We start from the raw sequence: 25,355 nt of genomic DNA, 5'->3' as shown, positions 1-25,355 counted from the left end.
CTGGTTTGCTTGGTCTAAACAATGCCATGGGTTACATTTAAAAGTCATTAGTGAGGCAGCAAGTGGTGATTCATCTGCTGCTGCTGGCTATCCAGAAGAACTACATAAAATAATCGAGGAAGGCGGCTACTTGCCCAGTCAAGTTTTTAACGTTGATAAGACCTGACTACACTGGAAGAGAATGCCTTTCTAGTTATTTATTTCCATGTTAGAAAAAGCTACACCAGGATTCAAAGCAGCCAAAGATCATAATATCACACTCCTGTTGGGTGGTAATGCAGAAGTTGACTTTAAACTCAAACCTCTCGCTGTATGTCACTCTGTAAGCCCTAGAGCATTCATAAGTGTGTATGTAAACAAACTTTACCAGTAATTTGGGAGTAAAACAGCAAAGCATGGATGACATTGACCATTTTTGTTAATTGGTTAAAAAAATAATTTTGCCCAGCATTGAGGGAATACTGTGCCATAAAAAAGCATGACACACAAGGCACTGCTTATATCAGATAAAGCTTCAGGCCATCAGCTCACCTACATAAATTGTTTGTACTTGTAAAAGTTTTTTCTTCCACCGAATTCAGTCGTGTCGCACCTTATGCCCATTTAACTTATGTGCATTCAACTTTATGCGCTTGGCAAAGGCAAAAATAAAAAGACGCAGTGTGTACAGGAGTGTATGGATGGGGAAGATACTTCCACTTGCGCCTCTCTCGGCTTCAACTGCCGTGTGCACCGAGCAGGGGAAGGAGTTTGGGTTGGGTGCCTCTGCCTACTGACCCTTAGCAAAAGTTGCTAAAGGTCGGTTGACAGTGACAGCACATCCCAGCTGAGGTGCAATCCAGTGTGTGCATTATCTTGTATAATTTTAGCTTTTTTATGCTTTCATTATTTTTCCTAAATATTCTCTGCTGAAATCAACTTCACAATCAATGGCAAAGAGGATAAACTAAACTTACAGCAAAGCTGGTTGTGTGATGCAGTGAAATGATTTTCCACAACTTTTATAGTTTCCTTATATGTAACAATGGCAACAGGCATTACCATCTCTCACAGGCCACAGCTGACTGGCATGTCAGCCAGCTGACTCCTGATGCGACTTTCAGAAAAACGGACTTCTTTAACAATTATTCTACTCTATATAACAATGTGGCTTAGAAATAATGAAAATATAATACAACATGCCCTGACAATTTGCAGATTTTTAATCCGTGGACCTCCATTATTCGCGGATGACACCCTGGATGTACCCATGAATGACTCGGGATAGTTTTAAAGTTGCGGTCATTTTTGCGGCCAGGACAAAGAGCCTTTCGTTCTAGAGACAGCAATTTCTTTTACCGTGTGTGTGTGTGTGTGTGTGTTGTAGTGACGGACTGCGCGAGGTGGGCTGCCGGTGGCAGGAGGTGGCGATGACGAGGGTGGTGCAATAGTTGGCTGCCAAACCTTTCCAGTGCTTGGTGGTGGAGGTCACTGAGGGATGGCATTTCCAGGGTGGAGAGAGCGTTGGTGTAGCCGGAGTAGTCAACGAGGAGCATGATTCTGCAGGCCCTTTTCTGTACCTTCTCTAGTTGACATTGTTGGGTGGAGTTGAGGGAAGACAACCAGGTTGGTGACGCATACGTTAGTTTGGGGAGAATAAAGGCGTTGTAGATGGTCCTCAGCTCTGGCGTGGGTGTCCCAAGTGACCTAAATCATCGTAGCATGCAGAGACGGTACGAGGCTGCCTTGACTGTGTTATTTACATGGGCCTTCCAGTCAAGTTTGTTGTCTATAGTAACACCCAGGAGTTTGGCAGACTGCACCAGCTGGAGAGGATGGGCTATTGGGCACCCACTGTGACTGCTGGGGCTTGCACTGGCGTGGTGGCGGTATTGATGTGCATGACTACGGTTTTGGTGTGGTTGATGGTGACCTTGTTCTCCGTAGTCCATGCCTGTAGCCTGTCCAGGGTGCCTTGTAGCGATGAGTAGTCTGGTGTGGTGTTGTCCACTGAAACCCCCACAGTGCAGTCATCCGCGTACTTCCACCTGTGAGGAGTGTCCGATAGAGCGTCGTTGATCAGGATGAGGAAGCACAGTGGTCTCATCTTGGTCCCCTGGGGAACACCGCAGGTGAGGTGTTGGAATGTGGAGACCAAGCCCTGATACCTCACTGCCTGGCGACGTTCACTCAAGAAATAAGTGAGCCATGAGACCAGGTTGGTGGGCAGCCCGAGTGAAATGGCCTTGTTGATAACAGTGCAGTGATCAACAAGGTCAAAGGCCTTCCTGAAGTCAACAAGAGCAACGGCCAGTGATGTCTTACATTTCTGCAGGTTTTTATGCAGAAAATCCAGAAAGCTCACTAAGCAGTGTGATGTAGAGGAGGTCCTCATATTGCCAAATAGCTGTGGATCAATTGACTGATAGATTCTTGCAAATGCCCACTCAAAAACAAAGTCCTCACAAAGTAGACTGGGTATGGGGGTAATGGCAACTGGCCTGAGGTCATTAGGGGACTGTGGGGTGGTGACCTTGGGGATGGGGGTGACAAATGTGGTTTTCCATTCATTAGTGTGTGTGTGTGTGTGTGTGTGTGTGTGTGTGTGTGTGTGTGTGTGATAATAATAATAATAAACGGCTTATTGAAAAAGTTTGCAGCCTGAAGGCTGAAAATATACATTGGACATAAATTACTTATTACATACATTGTTGCTTTAACAAAAGCCTTCATTAGAGAAAAGTGAAGGAACATACAGTGAACATACAGATTAATGTTTACACACGTAGATCATGTGAGCTGAGGTGTTGAACAGCAGACACGTAGTGTAGTAACTCCCTCACAGATGGCGTTATGAGGGGCATCAAGTGGAGTACTAGTTCCCTCACAGGTGGTGTTATGAGGGGCCTGATGTGGTGTAGTAACTCCCTCACAGATGGTGTATGAGGGGCCTGATGTGGTGTAATAATTCCCTCACAGGTGGTGTTATGAGGGGCTTGACGTGGTGTAGTAATTCCCTCACAGATGGTGTTATGAGGGGCCTGATGTGGTGTAGTAATTCCCTCACAGATGGTGTTATGAGGGGCATCACGTGGTGTAGTAATTCCCTCGCAGATGGTGTTATGAGGAACTTCACATGATGCTGTAGCAACTCATTCACTACGTGGTGTTGTAGCATCATGGGGACACCACGTGGTCCGTTGTCACAGGACTTTACTCACTCAAGTGGGTAAGGTGTGGTCCCAGGCCTCTCTATCGTGGAGTCTCAGGGGAATTATCACTGGGTACCTGGGACCTTACTGTGTGAAGGTTAGCTTGGGTAAGACTCAATTGTAACTGCCGAGTTGTTTTTCACTGACTTAGCACTGTTCACCACTATTCAACACTGGTTCCATTCCTTTTCCAAATGAAATAGTAACTTCTGGCGAGAACTTGTTAATATTCCGGTGGGGAGGAGGGAGTTGGTGTGGGCCAACGTAATAGTTGACGTGGCTGCTGCTGAGCAGCGCCAGAAGTAGGTAGGTAGGTGTGTGTGTGTGTAATAATAATAATAAGCGGTTTATTAATAGAGTATGCCAGAGGCTAAGTTGCACTCCCTCCAAAACTACATGATGAGACACCTGCTGCCATCTCTGAGCCATGCACCAAAGTCACCAGCTTACTGGGATTTTCCTCCCTGCTAACCAGATCTTGGTTGTGTTTTCTGGGTTGGGGATACACATGTCTGGTGCTGGATCCCAGTGTAGTTTGCAAGGGATCCAGATTAAGGGAGTTGGGTTAGAGGGAGTTTATTGAATTTGACAGAACGAGACTATCATTGCAAGTGATGTACTGCATAACCCTGTTGGAATTTCTTTGCTGAAAACAGGCCATATAAGATGTATATTGTCAGGTTCAGCCTAAGTATTCATGATATGACACTACATGCCAAATTTACCATTCATCCACAAAGCCTTCCTTTAAGAACTGAACAGAAATGAACTTCATGTCGATAGAGAGATGGACAAGGATAATCTTAATGCTTCCATATATTTTCTGAAAAGGCAAAATAAAATACTGGTAGCTGAAAAAACAAAACAAAAAAGGAAAATTTAAGAGAATACATACCTTAAAGCAGCTCCCCACACTCCCCCTGAGACCTGGGTAAGACTGTTGTGGAGAAGGCTCAGCCCACGGGCTTGGGTGGTTAAAGCAGCAGCTATCATAAGTCCTGTACTCGTCACACTGGGGTCACGATACACCCACAATGAGACTAACCATGACCAGTCCAAGAAGCCCTCTTCACTTGACCAGGTAGTAATATCCTGAAGAAATTTGAAACATCCCTTTAGATTCACTATGATCACAGAATTAATATTTTGTTAATAAGATGCAATTAATTAACCCTTAAACAATAATATGCTTTTTAAAGACTATTTACTCTGACAGGGAAACATTAGGGTTTTAAAAAATGAGTAAAATTATAATAATCTCCAATAAAATGAAAAAGATTTGCTCAGGGAATTTATTGGAGCAATCAGATTTAGTTCATGCCTAATGAGGTCCATGAACAATGGAGGAAAAATAATGGGTGGGAGGTAGGGGGGATCTGGCATCACTGTGTCAGCCAGCTTTGGACTTGTTTTTATTATAAACTAGCAGAATCACGCTAGGCAACGGTAGGACGCCATCCTCCGGGAGGCTCCACATTGTCTCACTGTTCAGTCCCCAAAACTTCTTCTTCCATCAATAGTTCATTAACGGTGTATGTAAGTTCCACCATGTTTTTCACTACAACGGTACAGCAAAGTATATATTTTTAGCATTAAACTGTTATTATTTTATTGTGTAATCATCACTACATATAACACCACCCATCATCACCACATATAACAACATCCATCATCACTACATATACCACCATCCATCATCACTACATATAACAACATCCATCATCACTACATATACCACCATCCATCATCACTACATAAAACACCATCCATCATCACTACATATAACATCATCCATCATCACTACATATACCACCATCCATCATCACTACATAAAACACCATCCATCATCACTACAGATCGGTAAAGTAGTTTCCAAGATTCTTGTGCGGACACACAAACAAAAAAAACACACACAAACATACAAACAGACATACTTCTTTGTTTTATATAGATAGATTCATTTTTACATTCTTGTTTGATCAGCGTTCTTATGGTGTAAATTCATCATATATAACCTGCAATTTAAATATTTAATAACAGAAGTAAATGCAAGAAATAATTATTAATTTGCCCTGAGAATACAGTAAAGGGAAAATTTATTTCAATTTGACAGAAACCATTTATTGCGATAAAATAAAGCAAGGTATCAAGAAAATATATATACGAGTACTGTATAAATATACCGTATTTGTCGGCGTATAAGACGCACCACCGCATAAGACACACCCTATTTTACAAGGATATTTTGTGGATTTTTTTTTAAGTTATGTTTCATCATACAATTATTGAAAGTGATTTTAAACTAGTTTTGTAGGGGAAAACATGATTTTGTGCATGTAAATACAATATACAGAAAAGCCTCTGATAACAACAGTTGGACCAACAACTTTTCATATTTAAGACCCTAGTTAATTTAGGACCCAATTCAATTTATGTCCTTATTTCATTCGTATTTATGACCAAATAAAAATTAAATAAAATTACATTTTCATAAAAATAATAACTAAATCCCAATAAGTATTATAAAAATAAAATAAAAATTACTGTAAAAAAATGAAAAGCGCCTTGCGCAAAGAAGCTGCCTGGTTAATGAGTGGTAAACAACAGTCGGAGCTTGGCGGGCCTTTTGTTTTCACGCATCTGGAACAGGAACAGGAGAAAAACTTTCTCAAGTTTCTTACAGCATTTTTGCATCCCTATTAAACATGAACAAGAGAGCAAGTGATGGTAGTGTTGTTTCAAAGGCTAATAGAAAGTGTATAAGCTTAGCAGAGAAACTAGATGTGTTAAAACGATATGAAAAAGGTGAGAGGTCTGTGGATATTATATGGAGCAAGCAATGAACATATTTTCTGAAGTGGATCCATTAACAGAACAAAGCCTTAAAATTTAAATAAACGCAAATGACCTTTACATAAAGATGTATAATGAGAAAAGAAAGCAGCTATGCAAGGTTCTTTCGACAGCTTTATTATTCGAAAGCCTAAACCATCAACTTCAGCTACACCATCAAATTCAACATCATAAGCAGCTTCAGGTTCGGTAACAGTTTCAGCAACAGCTTTATGGAAAGCTACAGCTTCAGCCTGAGTTGAACCTGATGACTTCGTCAGCTGAGTAAAAACTCGCACAATATTCATTGGCTGTCCTTATGTTTTAGACTTTACCACCATTGGTGAGTAGAATTTCTGTTTTACATTCATAAATATTAATTAAAACATATTTGAACAGTAATTAAGTGTTGCTTTCATATTCATATGTAGAGAAATGATGATAAGTTTTCACATGTACGCACTTACAGTGATCCCTTGGTTAATGAACGCCTCGGTTAACGAATTACCTTCCATAAGATTCTTCACTTCGGTTAACGAATTCCTTGCGAATTTTTCCCAACATGTTTTCGCTTGCATTTGGCTGCTCACCAGCTGTAGTATTAGTCCGCCGATACAGTAATTGGTTTTAGGGCTTAAATTCATTACCAATTTAGTAAATGTCAAAAAGGTTGTGCTATTCAAGAATTTTAAAAATTTTATATTAAATTTTTTAGTCATTTTAACAATTATTGAACATAATTGAAGTACAGGAAACTAGTTTTTGCGCGCCAAACAGACACTGAACACACCAAGCTTGGCGTCAGTTTGTTTATCGGTTCAGAGGAAGGAACATCTTGTTTGAGACTCTTCAACATAAATGCTTTTTTTCTGTGTTTCCAGTCAAATTATTGGTCATTTTGAAATATATTTTACATATTGATAATATAGAGAGCAGTGCAGTGTTTGTTTAAAGAAAAATTTCTTTATTTACAGCAATAAAACTTAAAATTTCAGTGTTGAAATCGAATCCAGCATGGCTCCAACAAAATCGAGAAAAGTTATTTCAATCCAGGTAAAGCAGGAAATCATAAAGAAACATGAACAGGGCATTAGAACATATGTGCTTAGTAAAGACTATGGCATGTCGGCATCAACTGTGTCGACAATTCTTGCACAGAAAGACAAGTTCAAAGAAGTGAAAGTGAGAGAGAAATCTACCAGACTGTTTAAAGGTAGATCATTGATATCAGAAACAGAGAGGTTACTTCTCATTTGGATCAGGGAAAAGCAAATGAAAGGTGATTCAGTTTCTACAGAATTTATTTGTGAAAAAGCCAGGTAGATAACATTTAAAGGAAGATCAACCAGGTTCTTCTGGCACAGAGTTCGAAGATTTTTGGGCAAGCAAGGGCTGGTTTGAAAAATTTAAGAAAGAAGTGACATTTTCAGTGTTATTAGGCATGGTGAGGCTGCAAGTGCAGATAAAGAAGGAGCAGCAAAGTTTGTAGTGGACTTTAACAAACTGGCGGATGAAGAAAATTATCTTCCACAGCAAGTGTTCAATGTGGACGAAACTGGGCTGTTTTGGAAGAAAATGCCCAAAAGAACATTCATCACCAGAGATGAAGTCTCTTTACCTGGGCATAAACCCATGAAAGACCATCTCACTCTATTGCTTGGTGCCAATGCTTCAGGGGATTTCAGACTGAAGCCTATGCTTGTCTACCACTCTGAGATCCCCAGGGTGTTCAAACAACAAAAAGTGGTAAGAGGAAAGCTTGGAGTTTATTGGAATTCCAACGGCAAGGCATGGGTGACAAGACAGCTCTTTAATGAATGAGCTGTTGAGGTGTTTTGTCCTTCTGTCAAGAGCTACCTAACCACCAATAAACTCCCTTTAAAGGCTCTTCTCCTTATGGATAATGCCCCTGTTCATGACCCTGAACTTGCCAGCACTTTGGAGGCTCAATTTGACTTTGTCAAAGTGTTGTTTTTGCCTCCCAACACTACTGTACATCAATCATGCAGCCAATGGACCAGAATGTGATCAGCAACTTCAAGAAGCTGTACATGAAGAAAATGTTCAGGAGGTGTTATCAGGCAACTTCCACTGATCCTGAAATAACACTGAAACAGTTCTGGAAGACACAATTCAACATCCTGGAGGCTGTAAAATTGAATGTGTCATCATGGCAAGAAGTCTTATTAGATCCCTCAATTCTGCATGGAAAACACTGTGGCCATCAGCAGTCCATGATTTTGAGGGATTTGAGGAAGAAGCAGAGTTGGACCAGGAGATTGTGTCCATTGGTCAGTCATTGGGCCTTGAAGTGGAGGAGGATGATGTGGAAGAGTTTGTGATGTCTCATGAGCAGGAACTTACTCCTGAAGACTTGCAGCAACTGGGTGTTAGAGGCTGACAGTGGTGAGGAGGGAAAGGAAAGTGATGACCATATGTCAACTTCAGATTTGAAAGATGTTGTTCACCACTGGGAGAAGTTCAGGAAACTGGCTTCAAGGCACCCAGATGTGGAAACAACAGAACCTATTTTGTGTAATGTTGAGGACAGAGTGGTCTCCTTCAAACATCAGTTAATGATGAGGAGGAGAAATGCCCCACAACCCAAAATTGACAGTTTCTTTACTAAAAGGCATCGGGAAACAAATGCTACCCCTCAGCCTTCCACTTCAAGAACGAGAGAGGATATTCCTGCTGGAGAATCTGTCAGTCCAGAGGTTCCTGAAATTTTCGTGGAAGGTGACTCCCCTTCCAAGAAGCAGTAAAATGCTTCTCCTCCACCCCCACTTCCTTCTCCTCCTCCACCTCCCACTTAAAATTCACATCAGCATCATCATCCAGGAGCCTTCTACATACACACCCCAAAGTAAGTGTACTTAAATGCATTTTTTTTTTACTTAAGGTAATTTTCGGTGAGCTGGAACCAATTAACCAAAAACCCAATGAAACAATGGTTTCGGTTAACGAAATTTTCGGTAAACGAACAACCTTCTGGAACGAATTGTGTTCGTTAACCGAGGGACCACTGTACTGTTCATACGTTGTCGTTCCCAATCGTCTCGCATTATTTCTTTACCATTAGTGGTCAGCTACTTCTAGTGTTCCATTTATGAACATTATATAACATGCATACAGGTATTCAATTTTTTTAAATTAAGTTCACTACAGCTACAACCAGGGTCTTATTTCCTTCAGTTTCTTATGTAGAACCATCGTCACTCACGAAAACAATGCCGTCTTGTCTCCTCGTGTGTGTTTTAATATTCTACATATTATTAATGAATTGCATTGTTTATTCCACATATATAAACATTAATTCAATGAAATACATATTCAGTAATAAACAATAATGAATCTTTTGTACGTATTCTTAAGATAAATGACTGTTTCCTTGAGTGCGCATGTATACATTGGCGTTCCACTATCAGTCTCACTTTTTCCTTAATATCAGTGGTTACTTCCACTGTACATTAAATAAGATTAATTAATTTTTTTTTTACATTAATTTAACTACAACAACAACCAGGGTCTTATTTTCTTCAGTTTTAGGTGAATAACTGACATTATGGGTGTAAACACTGACAACAATGCCGTCTCTTATCCCCTTGTGTGTTTTAACACTCTACATATTATTAATGAATTGTATTGTTCATTTCGCATATGCAGTCTCTCCTCGACTTACAACAGGGTTCTGGACCGACGACCAGGTCATAAGTCGAATTGGTCGTAAGTCGAAAATGCGAAAATAATACACAGAAATTCTAAAATGAAATACGGTACAGTAAAAGTAATCAATAATGAAAAATGAATAAAGTGTTACTGTGCACCTACCTTTAATGAAGTCAGCTGAATGCACACGGGGCCTCAATAATTTTTTTAATTAAACATGGAGATTACATTAATTGGATGAAGCAGAGGAGGAGACAGGGCTGGGTGGGTCATCAATTTCGCTTTCTTCAGACAGGCTAACACACTTGCTTGTTGAAGGTATTGGATCATCTTTCGGGATTGAAGAGGCAGCAGTGGTGGGGCGTGAGGATACAGCAGTGGGGAACTACTTAAAATATATGTCCAATTTAGACTACACTGTTTGCCTTTTCTTTTCATTGTAAATCTACCTGTAGCAAGCAAGTGCATCTTGGTTCATTCTGTCAGCTTTTGCAAAAGGCTCAACATTTTTATCCATTTCTTCAAACATTTGCATCCCCTCATTAACAGTAGCAAATGCCTCTGCCTTGTCCTTCAAAATTGTTGACATCGTCGAGTGAGAGAAGCCAAGGTTGCTTGAAATGGTTGCTACCGTTTTTCCATTTTCATATTGCATTATTATTTTAATTTTCATCTCAAAAGTAATTGACTGTCTCCTTTTCTTATCAGCGCCACAAGAACTCTCACTTTTATGCTTGCCAGCCAATTTATTGGGAATTACAAACAAAAATTTTGTCAGTACACAGCGCAATCACTAACAACAACGACGGTCAAATACCAACTGAGTGGGCTACGGCGTGGATGCTGTACACCACGAGGAGGCCCAGCCCACGCTGTCGTACGGGACGGAAAAGTTTCGGTACAGTCGGCCCTTAACATACGCGGGTTTAGCATACACGGATTTGCAAATACGCGGATTGCCCCGCCGGAGGAATATTCTGTACATTGAAGTAATTGAAGTACATTCAAATCGTGCGCCATTCAACTCGCGTGCGGCACCGAACACAGGACACCGCCCGCTCCCGCAACCTCACACACACACACATAGCTCTCCCTCACTCAGTCAGTCTCTCTGTAGCCACGCTTATGTTGACATCAGAATTGTAGTTGCAAAAATATTACAATTCCGTGAATGTATTATATCAAGCACAGTATGAATAGAATATCACTAATATAACAGTATTTTAACCGAAAACTATTAAAAAAACGAGTAACATATCTTGAACATCGGAAGGTTAGGTAAAGTCTTTTGTTTTCATGTAGTTTATCCTAATTTACATTGAAATACATTACATTTCAGCAAAACTACTATTTATTTCTGAGAATATGGAAATGTAATATTTTTGCTGAATGAAGTACGTATCACAGTGGAAAGTGACGAAAGCAATGACTTTCGCTTTCTTTCGTTCAAAAGATGTTACAGTAATCGCTTTTCGAATGGTTTTCAGTTAAAAAAACTGTTGTATTACAATATTCCATCCTAATTCACTTGTGATGCAACAGTTTTTTTAACTGAAAACCATTCGAAAAGCGATTACGGTAACATCTTTTGAATGAAAGAAAGCGAAAGTCATTGTTTTCGTAACGATTTTATCCCACTTTCCACTGTAATACATACGTCATTTCAGCAAAAATATTACATTTCCGTGAATGTAGTATATCAAGCACAGTATGAATAGAATATCATTGTAATATAACAGTATTTTAACCGAAAACTATTAAAAAAAACGAGTAACATCTCTTGAACATCGGAAGGCTAGGTAAAGTCTTTTGTTTTCGTCATGTATTTTATCCTATTTTACATTGAAATACATCACGTTTTAGCAAAACTACTATTTATTTCTGAGAATATATTCATTCAGGCGCAGTTTAGGTAAAATATACATGTGATGTAACATTTTTTTAACTGAAAACGATTCGAAAAACACGTACCCTCTAGCCCTGTTCAAGGAGAAGACTGGGGGTAGCTGTTTGGTGCTTAAGATGATGACAAGGAAAATGATTTTGATGGATTTTAATGAAAATATTCAGAAATATGGTATCGTATTATTTATTCAAGTGAATTAGGATAGAATATTATTGTAATACAACAGTAGTGACGATGTGGAGGAGGCGGAGGGATAGAGTGGGGAGGAGTGGTGACTGGCGGGAGCAGGGACGAGTGGAGATGCCAGCCAGTACATTTTAATATTAAATACTGTACATTATGTTTCAACAAAACTACTATTTATTTCTGAGAATATGGAAATGTAATATTTTTGCTGAAATGACGTACGTATTACAGTAGAAAGTGGGATAAAATTGTGACGAAAGCAATGACTTTCGCTTTCTTTCGTTCAAAAGATGTTACAGTAATAGCTTTTCGAATGGTTTTCAGTTGTGGGATTATGAGGCTAATGATAGGATAGAATATTATTGTAATACAGTACGGTACAACAGTTTTTTAACTGAAAACCATTCGAAAAGCGATTACGGTCAAATCTTTCGAACAACGAAAGAAAGCGAAATTCATTGTTTTCGTCCTGATTTTATCCCACTTTCCACTGTAATATGTACGTCATTTCAGCCAAAATATTACATTTCCATATTTATTTCTGAAAATATATTCATTCAGTCACAGTTAAGGTAAAATATACTTGTGATGTAATATTTTAATGAAAATACGGTATCGTAGTTTTCTTTTGTTTCAAATTAAATTAACAAAGATTGATGTTTCAAATGTAATGAACAAAAATTTATGTACAGTGTCTATAAATAAACTTTAAAAAATGAAGTTTGTTTTACATCGTTCTGTGTACGGTATACCATACCATGCATTTGGCTACTTTGGGCTTGCTATGATGACGCAAGAGATCTGCCCTGGCAACTGTACCGACACTCACAGCTGGTGGTGCGTTGGTGCGTCGTTTCCATTGTTTACTGGTAGTTACTGGTAAATATTTTTCAACCTAACGAAACTATTACCCGTTTAGAGGTCGACCCCCAATTTTTTGCCAAATAATTTGGTCTTAAAAACTCGAACTACACACAGGTATATACGGTAAATAAGGACATGGGGGGCAGGGACTTTTTAGGGGGGGGGGCAGCAAAAGTACACGGATTTTTAACATTCACGGGTATCTCTGTTACCTAACCCCCGAGTATGTTAAGGGCCGACTGTACTAGGAAATACGTAATTTGAAAATTATTTTATACGACTACGGCGGTCGTATGTCCGGGTTGTCGTAAGTCGAGGAGTACCTGCATAAAGATTAATTCAATCAAATACATATTCAGTAATAAACAATAATGAATCTTTTGTACATATTATTATAAAGATAAATGACGCGGTATCCTTAAATGCGCACATATATGTTGGCGGTCCCAATCCATCTCTTTTTTTTTTTCAATCCAGAATGCGACGTTAATGCCTAGCAATAACTCGCCAGGCCAACATACAGGCAACTAAAACATCTAATAATTACTTAATAAGTAATATTAGGAAGACACGTCACTACCTGGCATTTAATTGAAATTCTCAAAACCCCCTCCCGCACCCTCCATCACATGCACTGCCACCGTCATCTCTTGCCTTAGAGCGAGCAGGAAACAAAAGTCAACTCTCGAGGGGTGGAGATGGGTGGGTTGTCGGTGTTGCATTCTGGACTATATCACAAAAACTGGTTTTTAGAAAAAAACGTCTTTTTGTTCAATCCAGAATGCGACGCCTAGCTTGAATACCCAAGCAGGAGGTGGACAGGAAGGTGACGTTTTATTAATAAGTACAGATTATTACAGTAATGTATCTGTACTAATTAATGATAAACAAATAAATATTATTGTATCATGAAAGAGTCAGTGCTTTAGACAAATAGTGAGATGACCCTTTGGGGGAGGGGGGGGGGATGGTGTGGTCACTTTACCCCCCCCCATGGACCCTTCAACCTCTTCCTAGTTCACAACAAACGGAGGAAAGATTAACACTTATAAAATGTCACTGAATATAACTTGCAATGCTGGAATTCTTGTAAGATAGCGATTCATCTGAGTATAAACCTCCTTTATTTTGTACCACACACACACTACATCCTTGACCACCAGAGGGTCAAGACCTACCAGGCGCTGCTGAGCAGCTAAGTCTCTCTCCCCCTGACCCATCCTCACCACCGGGATATCAACATAATCAAAAGTGATAATTACGTTTCGTTAAAAGTGGGATCAGTGGTGAACAGTAATAAACAGTGTTTAAGCCAGTGAATTCACCACTAGACAGTACCGGTGACAGCAGTGACCCACCACTGAGATAAGCACACTCTGGGAACTGACCCCCATCTTCTGACCAGGAGGTGCTAATGAGTCAACCATGGGAACAACAGTGGGATTGCTTCACACCTGACTACGAGATAACACAACACCACCCAGCAGAGTGAGGCATTGTGACACCACCCCACACCACATGGTGTCTCATGACCACGTGAGGTCCTTCATATCAACACCTATGGACGAGTTACTGCACCACGTGAACATCACACCATCCAGTGCCTCCATGACCACGTGAGGTCCTTCATATCAACACCCGAGGACGAGTTACTGAACCACGAGGCCTATGTGACCTCACACAGTATGGCAAGAGACCTGCTCGAACCATCAGCTGCAAACTATAATAATTTGTATGTTCAATTCATATTCATTCACCTTTCAGTAATGAAATCTCTTGTTAAATGACCCACCCACCCCATGTCTTTGTATGCAATTAGTCATTTTGTCTATTGTATATTTTCAGCCTTAGTTGCAGAACTTTCTCAATAAACTGTTAATTATTATTATTTACACACACACACGCACACCCCATAAATGCCACACAATGTAAACACCTAAAAAAAGTGCAAAAGAAGGCATGCCAAATTATTCTTTCCCCTTCCTACTCCACACATCAAGAAGCGCTCAACACACTGACCCTCTCGGCTCTCTCTGACCATCACCACGACCTCATCTGCAAATTTGGTGAGAAGCTTCTGCACCATCCTCGACACCGGCTCCTACTACCACCTGAGATCCCTCATCCACAAATTGCTGTTCGACACTACAACCGCATCCAGCCCATACAAGCACGTACTGATCGCTATAAGAGCAGCCCAGTTCAACAATGTAAAAATTATCAATAACTTGTAATCAACCAGTGTATTCACTCCCAGTCAATCTTACCCTTTTGCACTGTCACTATATTGAAATGCCCCGTGGTATGACCTTCTCCCCTCCTAGTTATTATATAACATATTTGTATCACATATGTTACTTGTATATTATTTGTCAATCAAGAGACCCATTCCCCAATTATGTAACTGTATATTTCCAGCCTTCCAGCTGCCATGCTCTTTCAATAAACACACACACACACACACGGGAATTAGTGGGTCTTATGACCTGAAGATGTCTCTTTTACTATCATATTCACCACTTATGAGCTTACTAGTCATTTGGGCTGGGACGAGGGAGGAGGGGGGAGGGGTGTTCACAGCCAAGAGGGCAGATTAACACATACTCAAGGATTATGAAAGGCAGAGGGGTTATATTTTTTTATTATAAAATGACACTGACTTGACTTGGGAGAATATAACTTGCATTGCTGGAATTCTTGTAAGATAGTGATTAATTTGAGCATAAACTTCCCTTACTTTGCACCATACATAATAATTTTAGTAATTAACTTAGTACATTTGAGCACAGGTTGTGATAATTTATGTGGTTGCTCAGAAGTTTTGGTTGCAGTTTCAAAGCTTTGTGACATCACTAATGTATAATGAGTCTCAATATGTCCTGGTATATTCATTGATCAGTTGTTTAAGTGCAAAATTAGCCCTGCCGAGCCATCATGTATCAATTAATTTTAAAAGAAAAATTATAATGTAAAATTTTATAAGACAATGTTTAGTAGTGCTGTTATTGAGTGTGCTGTGTAAGTGTCTTGGCATGTCACCTCACAGCCTGACTCCTGAACAAACTCTTCTTCTTCAAATCCTACAATATGCTTCACACACACGCTTGCCTTACCTTAGCATACTTGCGCGCATGCACGTAGCACCGCAGCGCACACACACACACACACACACACACACACACACACACACACACACACACACACAGGAATTAAGACAACAAGCATCCAGTAAGGGTCTTGTTGTGTGACTGCATGGAGGCGAATTAATTAATCAGTGTTGAGGAGCTTATCGCTCAGCAACACTGGTGCATCATTACCACTCCTTTCCACTCCATCTCTCTAATCACCCACACCTTTCTGCTTTCTCACTCCATATTTTAAAATGTTATGTAATGCAATGTTGAAGGGATACAACTTTGCTCACTTATACCTCCATAGCCCGCATTTACGTGGTTTTTGTTTCGTGACGGTCAGCTTTACACGTGCCTTGCCAGAATGAAAAATGCTTTAATTACGCTGCAAATTTGGTCATTTACGGAGAGCGGTTGAGGTCCAGACGCCGCCATTTTTTATTCACGTCCATTCTGACCATAATACGCGAAGCGGCGGAAAGGGTTTACAGTATGTCGCTGTTGCGTTATCGCTGACGCCATGACGATCGGACCGTGATTAGGCCAATTTATCTACTTCAGCCGCTTAGCTGTGATTGGTCTATCGTTATATGACGGACTGGCACGGAGGGAAGCTTACTGACCCAGCCACGCCAGTCTTATTGTTCTGGTCACCGTAGTATACTGTTCTCTTGTTGTAGCTAATCTGTTCAACAATGGCATCCGCCGGACCTCTACCACCCAGAAAAACCTCGACGCATTCTGGACCGAGCCACTCTAAGCCCAAGAAGATACGACGTGCTCCTAAGTTACAGAGTTAAGTATCAGATCGTGCAAGATTTAGAGAAAGGAACGACAAGTTGATTTGGCGCCAGCATGGCGTGAACGACCCACATCCGATTTATCAAGAAGGATGCTGCCAAGATTAAAGAACACATGAGCATCACAAAGTTTGCAGGTGCTTCAATGGTGAAGTATTGTCAGAATATGCTGCTCAAGACTGAGAACTTACTGGTGAGCTACGAATTCACAGCAAGACTGAACATGGTGGCTCTACACGCAGGCAGCAGGACTACGCTTTTGTGAACTGTACTACTGAAGTAGCAAGATGGGGAATTGCAGAGCCCAAACTCCTACTGCTTCCTGGTGGCTGCAAGGGTTTAAGAAAATCGAATAAGATCACCAACATTAACATTGTTGGTGAAGGAGCCAGTGCTGACTGCGGTTGCCGCCATGGATTTTTCCTCCATTCGACGCAGAAGTTATGAAGGAGGACAGTACACCAGCAACCAGGTGTTCAACATGATGAATCCGGGTCTGTTTTGAAAAAATACTTTCCAAGAGCTTTGTTGTCAAGTTCACAGCAAGCGTCAGGGTCGAAATTGCAGAAGGATCAAGATCATTCTGTTTACCACCAATGCCTCCCGTACCTGAAGCTCAAGTTGTCGGTGATCCACAGAGTCCGTGAAGCCGCAAGCCTACAAGAACATGGACATGACCAAGCTAACTGTCCACTGGCTAACCTCACGAAGGCGTGATATATTCACTGGTCTGTCCTCTTCTGGTTTGACGATCGTTTCAAGCACGACGGAAGAAATTCTGTTCGCAAAAATAATGCAGCTATCTAACATTTTGTTGTTGTTGACAACGCACCATGACACTCGCCCCTACTGTTAGATCGCTACCCCAGTGTAAAAGTGGCCTTCCTTCCTCCCAACACTACGCCGTTAATCCAGCCTTATGGACCAGGAGTTGATATGCAACGCTATGCTGCATTCTTTAAAGAAGTTTAAGCTCCTGAACGACTGTACCAACACTAAGGATGAGTTAAGTGTGAATCTTCTGAGTGGCATGATAGCGTAGAGCGCATTTACAACGAGGATGCAGAACAAGAGTTGGCGGAGTATGAAGTGAAGTTAAACAGTTTTGGAAATTGCTTAACGAAGCAAAGCTGTTGATTTCTTTTGGTGGCATGGGGGAACTGTCTGTAAGCAACGATTCGTCACGCCGGGTAAGTGCATGTGTTGCAGGGTATCCCAGTGTGGGCAGAGTCAACCTGTGGCTGGTGAGGTCTAGTCTGTTGCAGTAGCAGGACCTTGCAAGAGAAGCCGCACAGAGTGTTACAGTTGCAGTATTTCTCCGCTGAGACCAATACCAACGACGACATCATGGAGGTAACTGAAATCCTGAGGTGACTGCCGACGAGATGTTGGAAGACGATGACGTCAGTGAGGAGGCAGGTGAGGCAGCAAGAGAACAGAAGTTAACTTATGATGATGTAAAGGATGCCATCGAGTTTGCTGGAGAAAACTAAAGCTCACCTTCTTTCAAAAGACCATGTCAATCACCGGTATGAAGTCTTCAATAACCTTCTAGACCAAAGTATGGAGTCAGTACATCCAGATGTATCATGACCACATCAACACTCCAGCTGTCAGAAAAGCACCACTTTCTGCCCGCAACCTACCACAGCCAGCCCAAGCCAGTGATAATGACAGTGATGGTGACTTTGAGGGCTTGTTAGGAGGCCCTGACAACTATGGTGGATAGTGATGGTGATTTCACCTGAGGGGGCTACTAATCTGCCCTCTGCTAAACGCAATCAACCAGCCCCCCATCCTCGTGATGTCGACTCCATCTTCTACTAACGTAAGTGTTAAACCTTGATTTTCTTTTTACCTGGTACAGTATATTATTCTCTTTACTGATATTTCTCTTCAATATTATGTGTGTGTGCATACCATCATAAAATTAAGATACTATTTATACTAAAATGCAATGAATTGTTTCGGAAAAAGTGGTGTTTGGGGGTCGCCCAGTCTTCTATTTCCAATTAATCCCATATGTTCTATTATTTCATTTACGCTTTCGCTTTTTTACGCGGGTCTCCACGGGATCAATTGACCGCAGAATGCAGACTATACTGTATACTTATAACAATCTCCCTAAAAATACATTAGGTTTCGTGTTTATTCAAGACATCTTCAGGTCATGAGACCCACTAATCCCACCAAGAAAGGGTGACCTGACATGCCATCAGAAGGTCAGTAATATGAGACCATTAATCCCTCACCCTACCTCCACCTGACATTGAGTCAGGTCGGGTCCCCGAAAAATATTTTAATTTTTCATCTTTATTGAAGACATTTTCAACCTCGGAAAATTTGTTCCCAGAGCCAGAAAATTTTGGAAAATTCCGACTTTGGGAATGATTTTCCGAGCAAATTTCAATTCCGGCTATCGAAGATTTCCGGGTTTGAGGGATTCCGGCTAACGAAGATATTACTGTATATTATGGAATTGTTGTGACCAATATAAAGTGAAAAGAGTAAGGAATTGTACAGTGGTAGTGTGCTGACTATATATTTGAAGTGTGAAGTCCAGCTGTGAAACAATTACCCTGTGAACAGTGTTGTGAAGAATTAGTGACTATTAAAGGTGACTACAGTGTACAAGTGTGTTTCTGTGACCTGGTAGAAATCGACCTGCCCATTGTCTGTCTGTACATTGATACCGATCGTCAGGAAATTACCGGAGATTAGAGGGACAGCCAGTGGTAATTCAACAACACTTGTGAGATATCTACTGCTTCTGTATATATGACCCTGGCTGGTGGTAACCAGTGGTAGAAGCTTGGTAAGTGGTGAAAGGAGGGTCGTAAAATGTTTTTTTTCCTATAGTGTTTAATATTTTATATTATCAATGATAAAACATACACTAGCCAGCATCCCTCCCTCCCTCACTGCCTACCTCCCTCCCTCCAACTCACAGTGTCTAACACAAGACTTTAAACTCTAGATGTTGTGTGTGTGATGTTGTGGTGTTGGGGTATTAATGTGTATAATAACCAGCCTAAGGTTAAAAATGCTTTGAAAGCATATGAGCTGGATGTAGGGTAGATGATTAGTGGGTCTCATGTTTTTGACCTGACCTGTTGTTATGTCACCCATTTTTGTAAAGCTCTTCTTTTGTTAGTAGTGGAGGTGGTGTGTGGAATAGTGGATCCAACTTTAATGACTTAACCTGATGTTATGTAAGGTCACCCATTGTATATAAGCCTCTCTCAGTCAATGAGAGTGAAAATTAACAGAAATTCCTTCTGCTAAATTGAGAGTTCATTATATCGGATTCTGTTAAATCGAGAGTGTACTGTATGTCCAGAAATAGTGAAAGTTCTGTTTTTACAATAAGTGCTAATCTCAGATAATTTTTTTAGACATTTACCATAAATAACTTTTGGGGCCTGTGGCCTCTCGAGTCTGCTATCACTTGTTGACCGAATCTACCCTAATCCAAAGACAATAGGCCTAATTCTCTGGCAGATAAATTGGTCGTCGTATCACTTTCCTTACCTTCTACCCTTGGTGACTTGAAACTGTCCACCATGCACATAGAAGCAACATCAAATATTGAGTTATTTTGTATATACGTAGAATTAAACTGTCTGAAAGATGCCACATTTTGTTTTTTGTATCACCATCAGTTTCATCTGTGCAGTGGGTGGGAAGGGGGATAATCACTGTTTGGTACCCCGTACATCATGCACTTCAACCACTCTTTGACCATGTTTAATCTCTTTCTTTCTCAAAAAGCAAAAAAACCTTCTAAGATGTGAAATTCACCACTCTTTATTGTCTTTATATATGAAAACTATATGCCATTCACATGAACTTGGAAAGTAGTGCCTAAAGCAGATTTAATTAATGCAGATGACTGGCTAAAATTAGCATGTGAAACGCATAAATAACATAAATAACTTAAAGTGAAAAAAAACTTAAAACGATCAGTGGCATATCCTGTTATTTCACCATCCTGCACATATTCAGCCAGCATGACTCGACCATTCACAAGCCTGCTTTGATTTGGTCCAGTTGTGAGCTTGAGGTGAACACAGTATTAGGTAGAAAGAACATTAGTAGGGTCATCACATCAAATTTTCCACCTATTGTCACCACTTTCTTTTTTGTTTCAAGATCTTGAATTTTCTGCATCTGAACCCAAGAACAACAACCTTCATACTTCATACTCTGAATGGACAGAGTACTGTTGGAACACATCAGAATCCTAGCCAGGACAGTGCTCCAGTGAAAGGGATCAATGGTGTTTTGTTTTGTTGAATCATGTTAACTATAAAAATCCTCCTAAGAATGCTATGTAAACTTTGTTCACAATTTGCTGGAGTTTATATTTCTACTTAAAATCTAGTAAATTATAGTTATAAAAACTAATATAGGTTAACAATACAGTACAAACAACCACTCACTAAAATGTGACAATGTAAAAATGTCTTGAACTTCCATAACAGGAAAAATCACATTACCTGTGTAAGATCTCCAGGATGGTTGGATAGTAAGTGTACAAGAGCAAGGGATGAACATAGTGTCACCATCCGTCCCATGTAGGAGTTATGTGCTCTGCCCCGACCAATGTGGAATGTGCTGATCAGCCTGTTAATGCAAATTTACAATTAAGAAATTACAAAATAATAAAAAAGAGAAATTAAATACCTACAGCTTATGTTAAAGAATGTGCATAACTTCATATATACATGGGGTCCTTGACTTAAAGCCCTACGAACAAGGTAAAACTTGAAATTTACTGTACTGTATTTTATTTACCTGATGACTTAATTTTTACCTTCATTTACTGTACAGTAGGGTTAGGGATATATAGCGACTTCATATAACGAGTTTTTTATATGGCGGCTGCCAAATTTATCAACATTTTCCTATATACAGTCATGCACCGGTTAACGTCGTCGCTATATCGTGTGTGTCTAACCCTCCCCCAAAAACAAAAAAAAACACACATGACGCCTGGGTTGACCACCACTCCATCTACCCCTGACGGAGACATCGAAGTGATCTCCTGATACTGTCAGATGACAGGTGTTAAAAGGAATATGCTTCCTGCCTGCTTTCAAGACGGCCCACAGGTGAAATGTTAACCACATCTATTATGATAAAATCTTTTCACCTGCTAAATTGACAACACATTTTGCTGTAATCAGACATATCTAGCGTTTCAACACTGTGTGCTGCAATTAGCAACTTCAAAATCTGTGCATTACTAAAAATAGTAAAGCTGTGCACTCCAAAGATTAAGAGAGGAAAACGAGGACTCCAGGCCCTGATGAGAGGAAAATGGACTCATGACGGGGGACCAAATAAAAAGCATAGCTACAATGCTTTAGACTACAGTATAAGCGCATTCTTTTCATCACTTTGTACAAAACCTAGGCATGCCTATGTGTGCTTATGATATTTACTTTTATAAGATTATATATATATATATTTAGTGGGTCTTAAATGGTCGTAAAATGGGAAACTTGGGGGTTAAATTTCGGGTGCCTGAACCAATTAGAATAAACTTATAGGTTCTGTAATTTTCAAGTATCGGCGGGTCACAATTAGGCGCGTGATAACCAAGGATGACTGTATACTTCAGACACTAGCCAGTTGCTTCTGTGTTATGGTACAGGAGTACCAAGTGATGTTAATTCAGGATCCCGCTTCTTTCTATCAAGGAATAAACAATTAAAATTTAAATTAAAAAAAAACATCTCAAATAAATTATTATCTTACAAGAATCCTCCAATGTGTTATATTCACCCAGGTCGTTTGGATGGAAAATTATGAGAAGAGCGAATACTCTTAAGTAATGAACAATAAAACACGAGGCAGGCCTTCAGCGCCCAACTGTCAAATCTTTATCTCAAATAAATAAATAAACAAACAAACGCCAGACATTCTGCTCCCTCTTCCTACCACCTCGTGTTCAAGACAAAAGATTGGCATTTCTTTTTATGTTTATTTTAGAGTATAATATCTCTTGTAATTAAAGTTATGATAATATAATTTGCATTGCTGGAAATCCTTGCAACACAGAGGATTAATTCTTGAATATAAGCAAGGCCATATATTATGCTCAAGATATAAACAATGTAGTACATTAGTGTACACGTAATTCTTATAAAAAAGCTAACTCAGCTTTTTGGGTAGATTTACACAAATTTCTTCTATTTTATGCCACCCATTTACATTCACACACCATACTAAAATAGAACCAAAATAAAATTAGTGCAAAGCTGGACTGCACATACCAATTTTGATTACGTGTAATTAAAATTGTTGTGTCTAGTGCTAATTACACTATGTTTTATTCAAATGAAAGTATCTTACAAGAATCCCAGCTATGTTAATTTTTTATTCTCCTAGGTCATATCACTGGCATTTTAAAATGAGACCTTCACCTCAAACTTATCACCTCAACCCCCCCAACCCCTCGCTGGGTGGCGGAGCCATCAGTCCCTCCCCCCAGCCAGGCTTTTAGGCTTACAGTTTTTATCTTATATAATATCTCAGACTAAAGTTAGGAGATTATAATTTGCATTGCTGGAATCCTTGCAAGACAGCCAATAATTTGAATATAAACGTCATATATTTTCCTCAAGAGATAAAAATTGTTGCACAATAGTGTACAGTACTGTAGTACATTTTATAAAAAAGTTTTTCAAATGTATTTTTGGGTAGATTTACATAGATTTCTTAGTGCAAAGCTGGAGTGCACATGCACTAATTTGATTACGGTACTAAAATTGTTTTGTCCAGTGCAAATTATAGCATGTTTATATTCAAATTAATCAGTATGTTACAAGAATCCCAGCTATGTTAATTATATTCACCCAGGTCATTTCACTGGCTTTTTATAAGAGAGAAGCTTAGTCACCTAAGAACTGATAAATATACACGCGTTAGACCTGGACCTGTGCCAACTGTCAAACGTACTACCTCCCCTCCCCCCACGCCCCCTCGCACCCTCTCTCTCCCCCATCTGCTGGCGTTGCTGGAATCCATGTAAAACAGTGAATAATTTTAATATAAACGTCATGTATTTTGCACAACAGATAAAAATTAATCACCTGTATCACATTACAGTAGTGATTTAAAAGTGAAAGTGTATTTGTACGTATATAGTATTCCACATACAGTACACGTAAATATAAATAAAAAGTTTATGTAATGATCGGACAACGTACATTTCGGTTAACGTCACGTTTCCAAGAACGTATCTAGGACGTTAACCGGCGCATGACTGTATAGCGATATTTTTATATTGTATATATTTTTCTTTTGCGAGGGAAATCGGGCAGGAAATATTTCAAATTCATCACTACTACAGGTACCCAAATTATCAAAATTTTCCAATATATAGCGATAAATTTATTTACAGTAGACTCAAAACTTACGTGAGGTTATGTTCCTGGGACCTTACATAAAACCCAAAACCGTATAAATCACCAATCTGACTCCTCGCCAATCTTGTATGGTGTCCTCCAAGGTTCCATTCTCGGTCCAGTACTGTTTTTGTTGTACATAAACGACAAAGTCCACGCTAGCACACTCATAAAATACAACTTATTTGTAGACGATAGCAATGTCTATGCCAGCAACTCAGACCTCCATTCCTTGATGAGAACTATGAACACTGAATTGACTAAAGTCAGGACCTGGTAAATATGTAATAAACTGACCTTAAACCTTGAGAAAACCCACTACACGATCTTTCACAGAAGGAAAAACTTACCCCCAGACTTGGACCCCTGTACCTTGGTAATACAGTCCTGAAACGCGAACAAAATACTAAATTCCTCGGTGTTATTGTTGATGACAAACTTAACTGGAGAAACCACATCCAAGCCATTCACAGTTAAGTCAATAAACAGTGAGGTATCATGTATCACACTCGACAGTCACTCACTCTCACAGCAATGAAAGAAGTCTATCATGATCTTGTTTACCAACACCTGATACACTGTCACACACTATGGGGGGCCTCTGGCTCTTCAAAAACACAATCCCTGGTTACTGCACAAAAGAGAGTTGCACGGACAATGACCTACTTGAAAAAAAAACAGATCGCACAAACGAAAAATTTGCTAAACTGAAAATGTTAAAATTCGAAGATATTAACTCCTACTGCTGTGCCCTCTTTGTTTACAAATCTATCAATCACTTGCTTGACAATAATTACTTCCAGTCCCGAAATAATCAGAGATACAACTTAAGGCACCCAGAGCTACTAAGACCACCCCCCCATGCGGTCCTCTCAGTCCCAGACCTCCATAAAATATCACGGTGTGAAGGTGCGGAACAACTTACCCCCACCCATCCAAGCAAAGACTACGCTCCCTTCCTTTAAATCATCTCTTAAAAAATATCTATTGTCTAAGTATTAATATTTCTTGTAATACCTGCTATATTTACAGTACCTGCTTTTATTGTACAGGTACCATCAAAACCATTTTATTGGAAATTATCATGTAAATAAATAAGAAATTACCATTGCAATAAACATATTTGCCAACTAGACATAATCCTGACAGCTCTGTCCTCTTGCTTAACCTTAATACTGTACAACCCATGTTGTACTGCTCCCCCATTATACTTATGTTTTTCAATTCCACTGTAATTTATGTATACAGGTGCTCCTCTACTTATGATTGAGTTATGTTCCTGAGGCTTGTTTGTAAGTCCAACTTCACTCTTGTAGATACCAAATATATTGTAAAAAATGAAAAGATTATGGATATTTAGT

The 25,355-nt window shown here is 39.8% G+C and overlaps 1 protein-coding gene and 1 long non-coding RNA gene across 8 annotated transcripts in view; one reads left to right on the top strand and one right to left on the bottom strand.

Moving 5' to 3' along the window:
- The window catches only part of LOC121854448, a 41,933-nt gene extending 20,849 nt beyond the window's left edge, over positions 1 to 21,084 (top strand). Inside the window, exon 3 of the long non-coding RNA XR_006086545.1 lies at positions 20,732 to 21,084. This is a non-coding gene — a long non-coding RNA (uncharacterized LOC121854448). The remainder of the gene's footprint in view (positions 1 to 20,731) is intronic.
- The window catches only part of LOC121854446 (rotatin-like), a 167,895-nt gene that overhangs the window by 22,786 nt on the left and 119,754 nt on the right, over positions 1 to 25,355 (bottom strand). For all 7 annotated transcript variants that reach the window (XM_042349118.1, XM_042349117.1, XM_042349113.1 and 4 more), the window contains 2 exons: positions 21,079 to 21,205; positions 4,087 to 4,283 (listed from right to left, as the gene is read on the bottom strand). In XM_042349118.1, coding sequence (XP_042205052.1) covers positions 4,087 to 4,283; positions 21,079 to 21,205 — 324 coding nt within the window. The remainder of the gene's footprint in view (positions 1 to 4,086; positions 4,284 to 21,078; positions 21,206 to 25,355) is intronic.

This window comes from Homarus americanus, unplaced genomic scaffold (assembly GCF_018991925.1).
Source record: "Homarus americanus isolate GMGI-L3 unplaced genomic scaffold, GMGI_Hamer_2.0 scaffold53225, whole genome shotgun sequence".
Classification (NCBI taxonomy): domain Eukaryota; kingdom Metazoa; phylum Arthropoda; class Malacostraca; order Decapoda; family Nephropidae; genus Homarus; species Homarus americanus.
This window is presented reverse-complemented; position numbering and strand designations above follow the sequence as displayed.